Source organism: Mercurialis annua, linkage group LG5 (genome assembly GCF_937616625.2).
Source record: "Mercurialis annua linkage group LG5, ddMerAnnu1.2, whole genome shotgun sequence".
Taxonomy (NCBI): Eukaryota; Viridiplantae; Streptophyta; class Magnoliopsida; order Malpighiales; family Euphorbiaceae; genus Mercurialis; species Mercurialis annua.
The window spans coordinates 11192219-11206246 of NC_065574.1; the positions used below are offsets into that span (position 1 = coordinate 11192219).

General features: G+C 29.6%; 1 protein-coding gene across 1 annotated transcript; it reads left to right on the forward strand.

The window, feature by feature from the left end:
- The first annotated feature begins 1066 nt into the window (after positions 1–1066).
- Positions 1067–1890, forward strand: LOC126682342 (peptidyl-prolyl cis-trans isomerase). The gene has a single exon (XM_050377990.2). It carries the CDS (start codon positions 1137–1139, stop codon positions 1653–1655), a length of 519 nt encoding a protein of 172 aa, XP_050233947.1. The 5' UTR covers positions 1067–1136; the 3' UTR covers positions 1656–1890.
- Positions 1891–14028: the final 12138 nt, after the last annotated feature.

Genomic DNA, 14028 nt, shown 5'->3' on the forward strand with positions numbered 1-14028 from the left:
TGACTCCATATATTTAGAAAAAAACTTTCAACTTAAAAAAATTATGATGGTACTGTACTGTCTTCTATAATCCTTTAGTACCAGACTGTTTGCTGCACAATTATAATGGCAACAACAATATGAATCAGTAGTATTTACTCCAAATTTTAATACGTTTTATGAATTGTGATAAAAGTGTACAGAGCAACATTTATTTTTTTAAGAGTAGTGACAGAAAAAGTTTATTTTGAATAATTATTATGGATTAAATATTTTTGAGGTCACCGAAATATGATTTTTTCTATAAAACAAATACCGAACTACAAAAAATTATAAAATGGTTATCGAGTTATAGCTTTTCTACTAAATGGTGATTAAACTATTAAAAAATTATTAAATAGTTATCGAACTATTATTGCTATACATCTTTTTTCTTGTCCACACCATTAAAATGGTAACCCTTTTGTACAAAAGTAATAATCCGATAACTATTTTGTAGCTTATTATAGTTCGGTAATTATTTTGTTAAAAGATTATAGTTTCAAAAATATTTAACCCAGCTATTATATTGAAGCATATCTAAAAAGAAATTCGTTAATTACAAAATTTAAATTTTTTTAATTATAATAAAAAAAACTACATTATTTAAATTCAGGATTTATTTACAATTCTATAATAATTAGGCTTACACTTTGGTAGAATAATAAGATATTTATATAAAAATAATATTATAGGAAAATACTGGCACAAATTACAAGTAATATTCACCTCACAAATATATTTATCAAAATTAAAAAAAAAATTATATATACGACAAAAACAAAGGTAACACATAACATGACTTTCCCATGCTCTTTAAAAAAGAATAAAAATCTTTGATAAAAAAAACAGCTGAAACGGCGTCACTTTGTCCTTAAAAAAGCATATACCACATTGGATTCCTTTAGGGCCTAGACATAGTAACTCCAGTCCAATAACCTAACCATAGTTAACCCTCACAGCCTCAAGATTTCTCCACGTGTTCACAATCCAACGGTCTACATCCATCTTCTAGATACTCACCGCTTCAGTTTTCCTATTTAAAGTTCCGAAGAAAATCCCTAAGTAAACCCTAGCTTTCACTCACACTAATCTCAACACTAATCTCTTAATAAGCAATGGGAAACCCTAAAGTTTTCTTCGACATGACCGTCGGCGGTCAGCCAGCCGGCAAGATCGTCATGGAACTGTTTGCCGATGTGGTCCCAAAGACCGCTGAAAACTTCCGTGCGCTCTGCACCGGCGAGAAAGGAACCGGAAAGATGGGGAAACCACTCCACTTCAAAGGATCATCGTTCCACCGTGTGATCCCTGGATTTATGTGCCAGGGAGGCGATTTCACCGCCGGAAACGGAACCGGAGGAGAGTCGATCTACGGTGCTAAGTTCGCCGACGAGAACTTCGTCAAAAAGCACACTGGACCAGGTGTCTTGTCTATGGCGAATGCCGGACCCGGAACCAATGGATCTCAGTTTTTCATTTGCACTGCTAAAACCGAGTGGCTCGACGGTAAACACGTGGTGTTTGGCCAGATCGTTGAAGGTATGGATGTTGTTAAGGCTGTTGAGAAGGTCGGATCCTCTTCCGGCAGGACATCCAAGCCTGTTATTATCGCCGACTGCGGTCAGATTTCTTAAGTGATTGCGGCGGAGACCGCCGCGGAGGCGGCGGTATTATCTTTTTTTATAAATTTCGAATGCGTCTGGTTTTAGGTTTAAATTAGGGTTTATTGTTATTGTCTATGGTGGTGTTACTTTTATGGTGTCGTTGAGTATTAAAATATTTGGTTGTTCTTGAAACTTATTTTAGAATGTTTGATCATTATCAATGAATGAAGAGCTACCAAATATTAATAAGATTTAATTTCTGAAATTCTTGCTTTATTTATCATTTAATTTATAATTAGTACTCTTAACGTATGAACTAATTTATCTCTAAAAATGTTTTTAGAAAGGAAAAGGACAAATATTGTAAATGGATTGGATTAGGGATAAAATGGGTATGGGGGTGGTGATGGTGATCTAAAATGAAATATAATAATAATAATTATATTGATAATTCCAAAGAGAAGATATTAAAAAGTAGATACTCTGAAAGTATGGTTCCAAACGACTGTCAGGTGGGGTCGTATTAAATGGAAAATTGACCGGGTTTTTTATTTTTTATATACTCATATTTGTTATTTTTCATTATGTCATGTCTTGACTTTTTACGAAATTTCTGGTTAGCTTTTATGATCTCATAAGATGTTAGTTAATTCAGCGATAATTTTAAATGTGCTTTGTATGATCTCTTAAGATGTTAGTTATGGGGTGGGATTGAGCAAATAGCATTTTGCTTCCTTTTGGTAAATTATCATATAAATTAATAAAAAATCGCCCATTGCTTATAAGTTGAGGGGGCAAATTGTCGATCAAGTTATTTTTTGCAGGGCAAATTGCTATTTAAAAGAATAATTAATTGAATTGAGGGAGTAAATCGTAAAATTGGTGAATTTGACAATAACCATCAATTTTAAAATCAATTTGTTGATAATTAACTCATATGCCAATTCTCTATTTCTTATGAGTTTGATAAACTATTACTTAAGTCGAATTAATGTTTAATATTTCTTGATTTATAATATTTGTCGTATTTGAGAAATTGTTTTCGCATACCCATCGATCCTGAAATGTATAGAAACATCACTAGCACGTAATCCAACTTCAAAATGCTAAAATCAATTCCAAAATCATTAAAACGATAAAACCGCTCGAAAACCTTAAACTTTAACTCAATATTCCATCAAATTAATCCAAACAAACGGCAAAACGACGCTCTTACCGTGATTGCCCGTTCAATCCCGATCAAATTGAGCTAAGGAACGTCGAAAACAGACAAGAAACAGAGATCGTACCTGAGAACGATGAATTCGTCGTTGGAATGAAATCAGAGATTAAAACTTACTCCCTCCGGTCCATAATATTTGTCGCATTTGAGAATTTCTTTTAGTCCATAATATTTGTCACATTAGAGTTTCAAGAAAGCATTTATTGCTATTTTTCCAAAATTATCCCTAACAATAAATACTTTGTAAGGTTAAAAGAACTAGTCAAACATAAAACAAATGGTAATTAATATGGACAATTTAGTAAAATTATGCACAAATCAAGACATATTTATTATTTTCTTAATCTATGTGAAATGACCAAATGCGACAAATATTATGGACCGGAGGAAGTAGCTTCTAGATCATTCTTTGAATGGTTCAACTTATATATATTTCGTCAATTTATACTTTATTCCTTGAACTCTTTAAAATGTTACAATTAGTCTTAAATTCATCCGCGTCCAAATTTTAAACAGTCTCCGATCGATATGAAACATTTACCATAAATATTATAAAATATTTCGCGGACTTTGGCAAAATAGTTTCCATCACGGAATTTATATTTTATTTTATATTTATTTTTTAAGCTTTTCATTTAAATTCCGACAATCCCGCTTTATGAAAATTATTCTAAATATTCAATTAAATTAAATTCAATCCATCTTAACTTAATTTATCGGAATTTACGACACGTGGCATGACTTAATTATTTTAAAATATTCAAGGTATTACAGAAATGATTTTTAAATTATCCCGAATTTGTTAAAAATATAATGATTACGAATTTAAATTAATGAAAGCTATCATTTGAATTTACGAAGAAAAAATGAGAACATGAGTATTTACGTTATCAAAAATATTAAAATTATTAGTAATATTTGGAATGTGGAAAGCGTGCTTCGTATTGTATAGTATTGATCACCTAACGATGGCCGAACTTATGATGCATGGTGGCCTCGTTCTTGCTCATAAATTGCGATCATGAGGAAGATTGCATTGTTTAGTTTATTTATAAATGTTCCATAATTTAGACAAGTCATAGTAAGATGGTGCAAGTTGAGGCGGCCATGATGATACTCATAGATTGTGGAATTTTAAATCTGTGTAAAATGTTGGGGGAATTTTAAATCTGTGTAAAATGTTGGGCTAATTCCTCAACTGATTGTGTTTTAAAGCATTTGCATCAGTCAGTCTATAATTTATATACTATTATTAACATTAATTAAGACTAACAAAATGGTTTTAATTGGGTGGTTTATTGGGGAACTGAGCCAATGTCGCTCGTGAATTATTCAAAATTTGGCACGATAAAACTGATTATACCTCGAATTTTTAAGACTCGTTTAATAAACGAATTAAATTTAATTTTAGTGATACTCGACTCAAAAACTCGCTAATAATCCCGTCCATATATTTATATTTTAATTTTCAAAATTTAAACATTTAATTTAAATATCTTTTTTGTTTAAAAAAATATATTTAAAGTTAAATTTTCTTTTCATATGAAGAAACGCAGTATTTAACTTTTTTATTAAATTGTTGAATAATTTAATTTTGATTTAAATTTATTAACAAAAATAAAATCTAAATAAACTGTTTAAGCTAGGGAGCTTCTAATAATCTCGAAAAATAAACAAGTCAATCTTTTTTTTCCAGCTTTTAACTATTTTTAACTTCCATCAACTCGTTTATATCATTAGCCCATTTTAGATACTAGTTTCGCATTACGTGCTATGCACGTGGCTCGTAACGTAACTCGTCAATGAATATATTAGTAAATGTATTATAATTATATCAATTTTTTTATTTATATTTAATATTAAAATAGTTAATAATTTTTGTAAAAATAAATATAATATATTCGGTTATTAATTTTTTTTCATACTGAATTTATTCTTCTTTTGGTTTTATAATAACTAAAATTAAATAATTAACTTAATTTTATTAATAATATCATTAAAAATAATAAAATAAAAATTTAAATACTAATATATTGACCAAATACAGTATTTTAATTTTGTAGTTCAATCAAACTAAAAAATAGGCATTCCTACTAATTTGTAGACAATTTAGTTATTTTTACATACTAAAAACTAAATTAGAGATAATTTAGCTACCTATTCTAATTAGGACTTTAATTATAATAGTGATTAATTAAATAACTAATTAATTAATGACTATAAAACCTTTATTTAGTAGTAAATTGAAAATGATTATTCAGTAAATTTGCCTGTCCTCCCCCACCATCCGTACTTTTATATATAATATAGATATAGATAGATATAGATAAATGATTTGAAATTTCTACTATATTCTTTTTTTCTTCTTCTGAAAGTAACTTTAATTAATAATTATATATATATATCTAAATCGTCACGGACCTTTTTAATTATGATCAATTATGTTCAATAATTTTAATTTTAATTTTAATTTTAAAGGATTATTATCACTTGTGATTACAGTATTGGATTTGAATATATGATAAATTTTAGGGCAGATTTCTTACAACTTCACTAATTATAGATAAAAAATAATTAAAAAAAAATGTCAGTATTTTTATTCTAAGCCATGATTTTGTCTTATTTGATATTTTACATCAAATTTTAAATATAAAATAAAAATTTATTTATCAGTTAGTTTTATTAGTTTATATGATTTGAAAATTTAATTGCAAAAATAATAATTAATTTAATGTTTGAATTTACTTTAATTTTAAAAGATAAAATAAGATGATAAAACTCAAATAAAATTTAAGAAAAATTCTTAAAATACCTTACTTTTAAAAAATAATTATAGCGGTAATAATTTTCTTATATATATTTTTATTTTTCAAATTGCTCTTTTAAACTCAAAGATACCATTTCTGTTTTTTGTTGTTGGTGTATTTAAAGTGTCCTTATGGTGTATTTTGTGGTCTGTTTATGTGGTATTTATAATATATTTATGGTGTATTTATGCTAAATAAAAACTGGTTAAAAAAGTACTTTTATCAGTATTTTATGAAACTGGAGACTGAATGTAATTAATAATTTATGACCCAAATTTTTATAATTACTTTCTAAAAGTAGAATAGTTTAAAAATAATTCCCAAAATTTGAATAATATACTAGTACTTATTTATAAAATTTTAATTCATTATAGTTACAGTTATTTTTATTTCATAGAAGCAAATACTTTAATTGTAGTAGTTACTGTTATAATTATTTGATAATACTTAATTTTAAATTTATAATAAAATATACAAATTTATTTAAACAAATTATTATTGTTAATTTAATTTAACAATATAAATAATTTTTTAATGAATATTTATAGTTTTTTATTATTTAATTTCCATTATTTTTATGAGTTAAATAAACAGTCATGATCAAATGGCTTAATGTCTTAAAAAAAACCCGACCTTACATCCCCTTTTCAATCCTATCCTGACGTTAAAAATTTGTCAATTTTACCTCATTTTGCATTTTTTCATTTCAATTGTACCCTGAAGCATAAAATTGATCTTTATTTATTTGACAAAAATTCAACAAAATTGTTCAAAAATGGTCATTTAATGTGAAAAGTTAATGTAATGCAAAAAGAATCAATTTAGAGAATTTTTGTCAAATAAAAAAAAGTCAATTTTATGCTTTAGGATACAATTAAAATGAAAAAAATGCAAAATAGGGTAAAATTGACTGATTTACAACGTCAGGGTATGATTGAAAAGAAGATGAAAGGTCGGATTTTTTTAAGACACTAGTTTTTCAGTACGTGCTACGCACGTGGCTCATAACGTGACTCGTCAATTAGTATATTAATTAAATTCATCATAGTCATATTAATATATTTTATTTTAAAATTAATAAACATCAATAATATTTATCTATAATTTATTATATTTATTATTAATTTTTCAATACATTTAAGAATTATATAATTGATTTCTATATGAAAATAAATTCTTTTCATGTGTCTATTAATCTAGTAAACTTCTGTGGAATTTTCAAAGTGAATTTGTCATAATTAGTGGTTGATTTGTTTTTTTTTTGTTATAATTAGTAATTGATTTGTTTCTCTTTTTCTGTATATACATAAATTTACTATACAAACCAGCCAACTAATAAAATTAATATCTTTCAATTACAAATAAATTCGTTTATAATTTTCAATAAACATGGCCATAGATTTAAGGATTTTTTACACAAATCCCCTTAAAAAAACTCATCTATATTATTTCCACCTCAAGAATTTATTTTTAACAGTAATCACTCAAAAGAAAAAAAAAACTTTGCACAAATCACTCATACCTGGTTCTATATTAAAATGGGACAAGTCTGCCCCTTATTTGATAAAACACGTGATAAAGTTTAATCAGAAAATTTGGCATGAAAGAAGCTAAAAATAGATCTACGTCTTTGGTCTCAATTCGGCAATGGTCAGACGGAGGTTCGGCGGTTCAACGGAGATTCAGTGGTGGTCAAACGAAGGTCCAGCGGCTCGACAGAGATTTAACGGCGATCTGACAAGTTCTTATACAATTTGAAATTTGAGATTTAACAGCAGTTCGACAGAAATTCAAGAGCTGAGATTTTTTTAAATTTGAAATTTAAGGTTACGCCTGAAAATGAGTTAAGATTTTCAGTTTGTAGACTGATAGTATGAGAGGGAATCGTTATTAACATTAGTTGGTTTTGGGGAATATTGATTACACTTTATTTTTGCTTTCTTTGTTTTTTGTTTTTTCATTTTTTTTTTTTGTGTTTTTTAATGAACCTGGAAATGTTTGGCACAATTTCTCTTTTTTTTCTAATTTATTTTGTCTAGAAAATAGCACAGACATCATATACCTATAGAATGGAAGAGAGCATTAAGAGAACATTAATGTGAACTGTGAAGAAAAATAGAAATGGTACCAATGAATTCAAATGTAAAAGAAATATCTTTTTATTTTTACCTCTTTAGTAGACATGTGTGCAAATTTCTCATGACCTTTAACTATAAAGAGAGACCCATGATGAAGAAAAAGCAGGTATCAAATATCTGCAGAATTAATACTATTACCATCACTCTTTATTCTACTGCTCTTTTTTCTTAAAAATGCTTAATATAAGCATTGGTCCCTTTATTTTTCAACAAACCCATTCTTAAGAAATAATTGTAAAATGTGCAGGATATTTACTTTTTTTAAAATTTTTGTGTTTCGAATTATATACGTAATGAGCTACAGCAGGCTCACTACGTATCAAACTCGAATTCAAGCAGGTATCAAATATCTTGAAGTAGAAATAAAATTTAGTGTGACCAATACTTCAGTTGATTTAGGTTCGCATCAAGTTCACATTAGGTTGATTTTCGATTTTATAGACTGTCAAATACATTTCACTTAAAAGAGATATTCAATTTATATATTACACTAATTTTTAAAATTCTCTTTATATAAAATAAACTCAAAATTATCTCTATATAAAATGTCAGTTAAGATTGTAAAGAGTAATTAGATAAATTTTATTAAAAATTAAATTAAGGTAATTCTATTGATAGGTTCACATGAGGTTATTTTTTGGTTTTATCGACTGTCAACTACATTTCACTTAAAAGAGATATTCAATTCGTATATTACACTAAATCTCAAATTTCTCTCAAAATAAAATGTCAGTTCCGATTGTAAAGAGGAGTAAGACAAATTTTATTAAAATTTGAATTAAGCTAGTTCAGTTGATATAGGTTCATATCAGGTTGATTCTTGATTTTATATATTATCAACTACATCTCACTTAAAAGAGATGTTCAATTTGTATATTACACTAAATCTCAAATTTCTCTCAAATATAAAATGCCAGTTAAGATCGTAAAAAGACAAATTTTATTAAAACTTGAATTATGGTATTCCAATAGGTTCACATCAGGTTCATATCAGGTTGATTTTTGGTTTTATAGGCTGTCAACTACATCTCACTTAAAAGAGATATTTAGTTTGTATATAACACTAAATCTCAAATTTCTCTCAATATAAAATGTCAGTTCCGATTGTAAAGAGCGGTAAGACAAATTTTATTAAAACTTGAATTAAGGTAGCTCAGTTGATATAGGTTCATATCGGGTTGATATTTAGTTTTATAAATTGTCAACTACATCTCACTTAAAAGAGATGTTCACTTTGTACAATACACTAAATCTCAAATTTCTCTCAAATATAAAATGCCAGTTAAGATTGTAAAAAGACAAATTTTATTAAAACTTGAATTATGGTATTCCAATAGGTTCATATCAGGTTCATATCAGATTGATTTTTGGTTTTATAGGCTGTCAACTACATCTCACTTAAAAGAGATATTTAGTTTGTATATAACATTAAATCTCAAATTTCTCTCAATATAAAATGTCAGTTAAGATTGTAAAAAGTGGTAACACGAATTTTATTAAAACTTGAATTAAGGTATTTCAGTTGACATCAGGTTCACATTTGGTTGATTTTTAGTTTTATATACAGTCAACTACATTTGGTTTCTGATTTGGTTTCTGGTTTAGTGTGTTAACAATAAACAAACTTTTCATCATCTTCTCATTCAATCTACAAATATCACCTCATTATATAAATTGTAGGACATAGGAGTATAACCAGTTGAAATCACCAAAACAAATATAATAAACATAAGCTAGTTAAAATAGTGAAAAGGAATTTAGTATCTTACCCAAAAGAGCTTGGGGTTTTTGACGGATATGTGCCTACGGAATTTTGAAAATTACAATTTCGTGCCTGTATGGGAATTAATCCCAGATTTGTGCCTGGGTCCACGTCATCCGCGATTTAATATTGCGGATGATGTTGCCATCCGCGATATTAAATCGCGGATGATAGTAAGTAAGGTTAATCTCTCGATTAACCTTACTTAAATGCCATCCGCGATTCAATATCGCGGATGGCATTTACAGATTCCCTGCCATTGGCAGGGAATCTGTTGACCGTTGGAAGCTGTGCTTCCAACGGTCAAAAATGGAATGCAATCCGCGATATTAAATCGCGGATTGCATTCTATAAAATGGGGGCTCAGCGCCCTCATATTCCTCACACTTTAAGAAACTCTCTCAATTATTATCTCTCAAGCGGTTTTAGAGCGGATTTGGAGCGGATTTTATTTTTATTTTTGAAGAATTTTATTATTTTAGCACTATTGAAGGAGGACTACAAGAGGTAAATTTACTTTTCATTTTTTATTTTTATATTAAATTAGAAAAAAATAGATTAATATAACTTAAATGTTAGGTTTTTAACTATTTATTAAGTATGTGTACCTGTTAAAAATACGAGGTGTTAGTATAAATTATTAATATGTTATATTTTTCAATTAGTCATTGTTAGCAAAAATGTAGGTGTTATTCTAGTTTATTGAGAAATTGTAATTTAGTTAAATATTAAGTTTTTTTAAAAAATAGTATAAATTGTGAAAAAATGACAAAAAAAATATTGCTGAAAAAATTAGACTTTATTTAATGAATTTGAATAAATGCTAAAATAAGTTGTATGTATATTTATTTTGATAAAATTTGTAGCAATGGCGACTATAAACCTATCGTTTGTGATATGGTGCGATGGTCGTATGGTAAGCTCTCCGGCTGGAGTAGAATACCAGGGCGGCCGTCGGGTGGATATGCCAATTATTGATAGGATGAATTTTGAAGAATTGAGAAATATTTGTATAAGGGCAGTCGCTACGGACTCGGAAGTGGAGATTACAAAAATCTACTTTCGGCTTCCAAAAATTGAAAGTGGTCGTATTGTCTCCTACTCGTTGTACTCAGTGAAAAACAACGAGCATATTTTTGGAATTTTGAGAGAGACGATGCGGTACCGAGGGCTTGATACTTTAGAATTTTACGTCGAGTATCGTACTGTCGTTTGTAACGATGTCTCTGTGGATCAGTTGGTTCTGAGTGAATCAAGTGGGTCGGAGATAGGGAGTGATGAAGATGAAGATGATGAAGAGGATTTTTTTGGTTGCGAGGAAGAGGCAGAAGAGCAAGAGGATTGCAATGATCATGATTCTGGAGAAGACACAGTGTACCAATCGCAACTCCCAAAAGGTTTTAACCATGTCAATTTGGATGATTTTGATGTGGCACCAGAATCTGATGAGAACCTTATGTGGAATCCTGGGATGGAGTTCCAAGTTGGGATGATCTTCCCAAATCGTGCTTCTGTTCAGGCATGCGCTACTGCTTATTCTGTTGAGAATGGGAGGGAGCACAAAAGTCGCCGGACAACCAACTATACTGTTGTGTTTGCATGTAGGTATAATCCTATTTGCAAATGGTGGCTGCGTGCAACTCTGCTTCAAGCAACTCATACGTGGACATGCACAAAATATATCGGGCCGCATACGTGCAATGAGCTGGTGCCAAATGCTAATCATAGAAATTTTGGGGCACGAGAAATTGCGAAATACGTGCGGAGGGAAGTGATGGAGCAGCGTGACATACGCGTTAATACCCTTATTGCTGGCATTTGGGATGAACATAGAGTGAGACCTCCATATAAAAGAATGTGGTATGCAAAGGAGAAGGCAATTGCTTCCGTCGCAAATGTTTTTTTCGATATCAGAGGCTTGGTTGAACAGTCCAGGTCTCGGGGAGGGGGGCTCTTTCGAGGCGTTACAGTCCGATAGTATTCAGTTTTCGGGTCCGTCCTTCAGCCTCCTTCCGCAGTCACAGGAGGCACCGACTACTGCACCGGCTGCAGATGATCAGGAGGTATCCCTAGACGATGATCACGAGAGCGAGGGCGCGCCAGGTGACAGATCGGGTGATAGACAGTATCGCGATCTTACTGAGAGCAGTCTGCGCCGCAGGCAAGATATGGGGTACGATATGAGGACTCAACTGGAGAAGAACACTAGATATCGAGATTATTTATGATTTAATTGTTTTTAGTAAAACACTATCAACTTTGTAATTCTACTTTATTTTATCGACTTTGTAATTATATTATTTGTGCAATTTATAATTTTTACTTTATTTTATCGACTTTGTAATTATATTATTTGTGCAATTTATAATTTTTGTATAAACTAGTAAAAATATACAAAATAATATATAATGCTAACTAAAAAACAGTTTTTATGTTTTATTAGAATTTTATTAAATTACGGAATTTATTTTATAAATTAAAATACGGAATTTATTTTATAAAACAAAATTAAAACAAAATGATGAGGTAACCCAATTATTTTCTCTTCCCAATTATTGGGGAGACAGATTACTGTCTCCCCAATGATTGGGGAGAGATGCCATCTGCGATATTAAATCGCGGATGGCATTAATTGGGGTTAATTACCCCAATTAGTGCTGTTAACATCATCCGCGATTTAATATCGCGGATGGCAACATCATCCGCAATATTAAATCGCGGATGATGTGGGCCCAGGCACAAATTTGCGATTAATTCCCATACAGGCACCAAAATGTAATTTTTAAAGACCCGTAGGCACAGATCCGTCAAAAACCCAAGAGCTTGACCTCAACTAATCGAAAACAATTTTGCAGTCATAGCTTGCTCTGCCTTAATGTAATGGAATCTCTTCAACATGCTCAATTTGAATTTATTATGGAGTTTCATTAGCCATGACATACTTATAAAATGGCAAGGAAATAGTTACAATATTTTCTCATATGAATTGTTATTGATTCATGTTTCTGTTAAAATTGAAATATTTCCCATTTCTCTCCTTTTACAGTTTTGACAACATTAATTCACATTCTTATACATTTTGAGATTGTTGAGTTACATTTTTTTATAGTGGCTAAAACTCAATTTTGCTTGAAGCTATTCATGTTTGCATAGATCTTAAATCAATAAAAAAAAGACTTACATTATTTTCAAATAGAAGATGATTACGTGAATTGAAAATGAAATATTACAGAAGTTAATGTTTATCAAAAACATCAATAAAATTTCATTTTTTAAAATTCCTTCTAGATTTCTGGAAAAATAAAGGTGTTTCTAAATGTCCCACTCTTTGTGAAAGAAAATTAATTCAACAATCTTATTTGCATTTCCTTTTTTTAAAATAACTTTGCCATTAATTTCATCATCTTTTCCAGCAATTCTACAATCCTTCAGACACCTATCTCCTTCTCCTTATCCACCTGCTTATTTTCCTTCATCTTCAACAACGTTTGTATCCCCTTTTTTTTTATCAGATCATCATCGCCGTAATCAAAATTGGCAACATCATCTATTTTAAAAATTTCATTGATTCGTTGATGAATCACGATTTTCGCAGGGTGAATCGACTTGGATCTCTCCTTAACTGTTGGTATAACTCATTTCTATAGTGATAATTGAAGAATCACCATCTCCCGGACCACGAGATTACTGATCTCCATGTTTATAAAGGATGATTCTTTGTGATCGGAGGATGAATCTCAGTGATCGGAGAATGAATCACCGTTTCTCAGATTTGTTAATTTTTCGAAAAGAACATCAAAATTTATAGCTTTTTTTATTGGGTTAATTTCTAAAAAAATCACGAACTTTACACGAAGTTTCATTTTAATCATGAACTTTAAAAGTTGTCATTTAAAGGCACGAACTTTCATTTTGTTTCAAATCTATCGCCAAAGTAAAATCCGATGTATTTTATCGAATCAAAAATTCCAAATCCTATATACTCTAACTAACAGATAATAAGATTTAATGTCGATTTATAATTTGGGTCTTTCATTAATAGTTTATTGAAGAATTTAGTCAACAAAAATACACTGAAATGATAGATTTGAAACAAAATGAAAGTTTGTGCCTTTAAATGACAACTTCTAAAGGTCATGATTAAAATAAAACTTCGTGTAAAGTTCGTGATTTTTTTAGAAATTAACCCTTTTTTATTTACTTCGACCACCGCAATCTGACCTCTGACCACTATTGGTGCTACGTCCAACCACATTAAGAGATAATGAAAATAGGGGGGGATTGGGTGTCTAAAGTACACAATAGTAATTATAAAACAGGGACAATTTAGTAATTTATAAATAAAAGAGGTAGAGCTGAAAATGAAAACTTAAAAATGGGAGATTTCTGCTAAATCAATTATCTTGGTTCATTAACATAAACTTTTCAGAATTTGAAATATATGGTGACATTTTCTCTAGAATTAAAGGTAAAC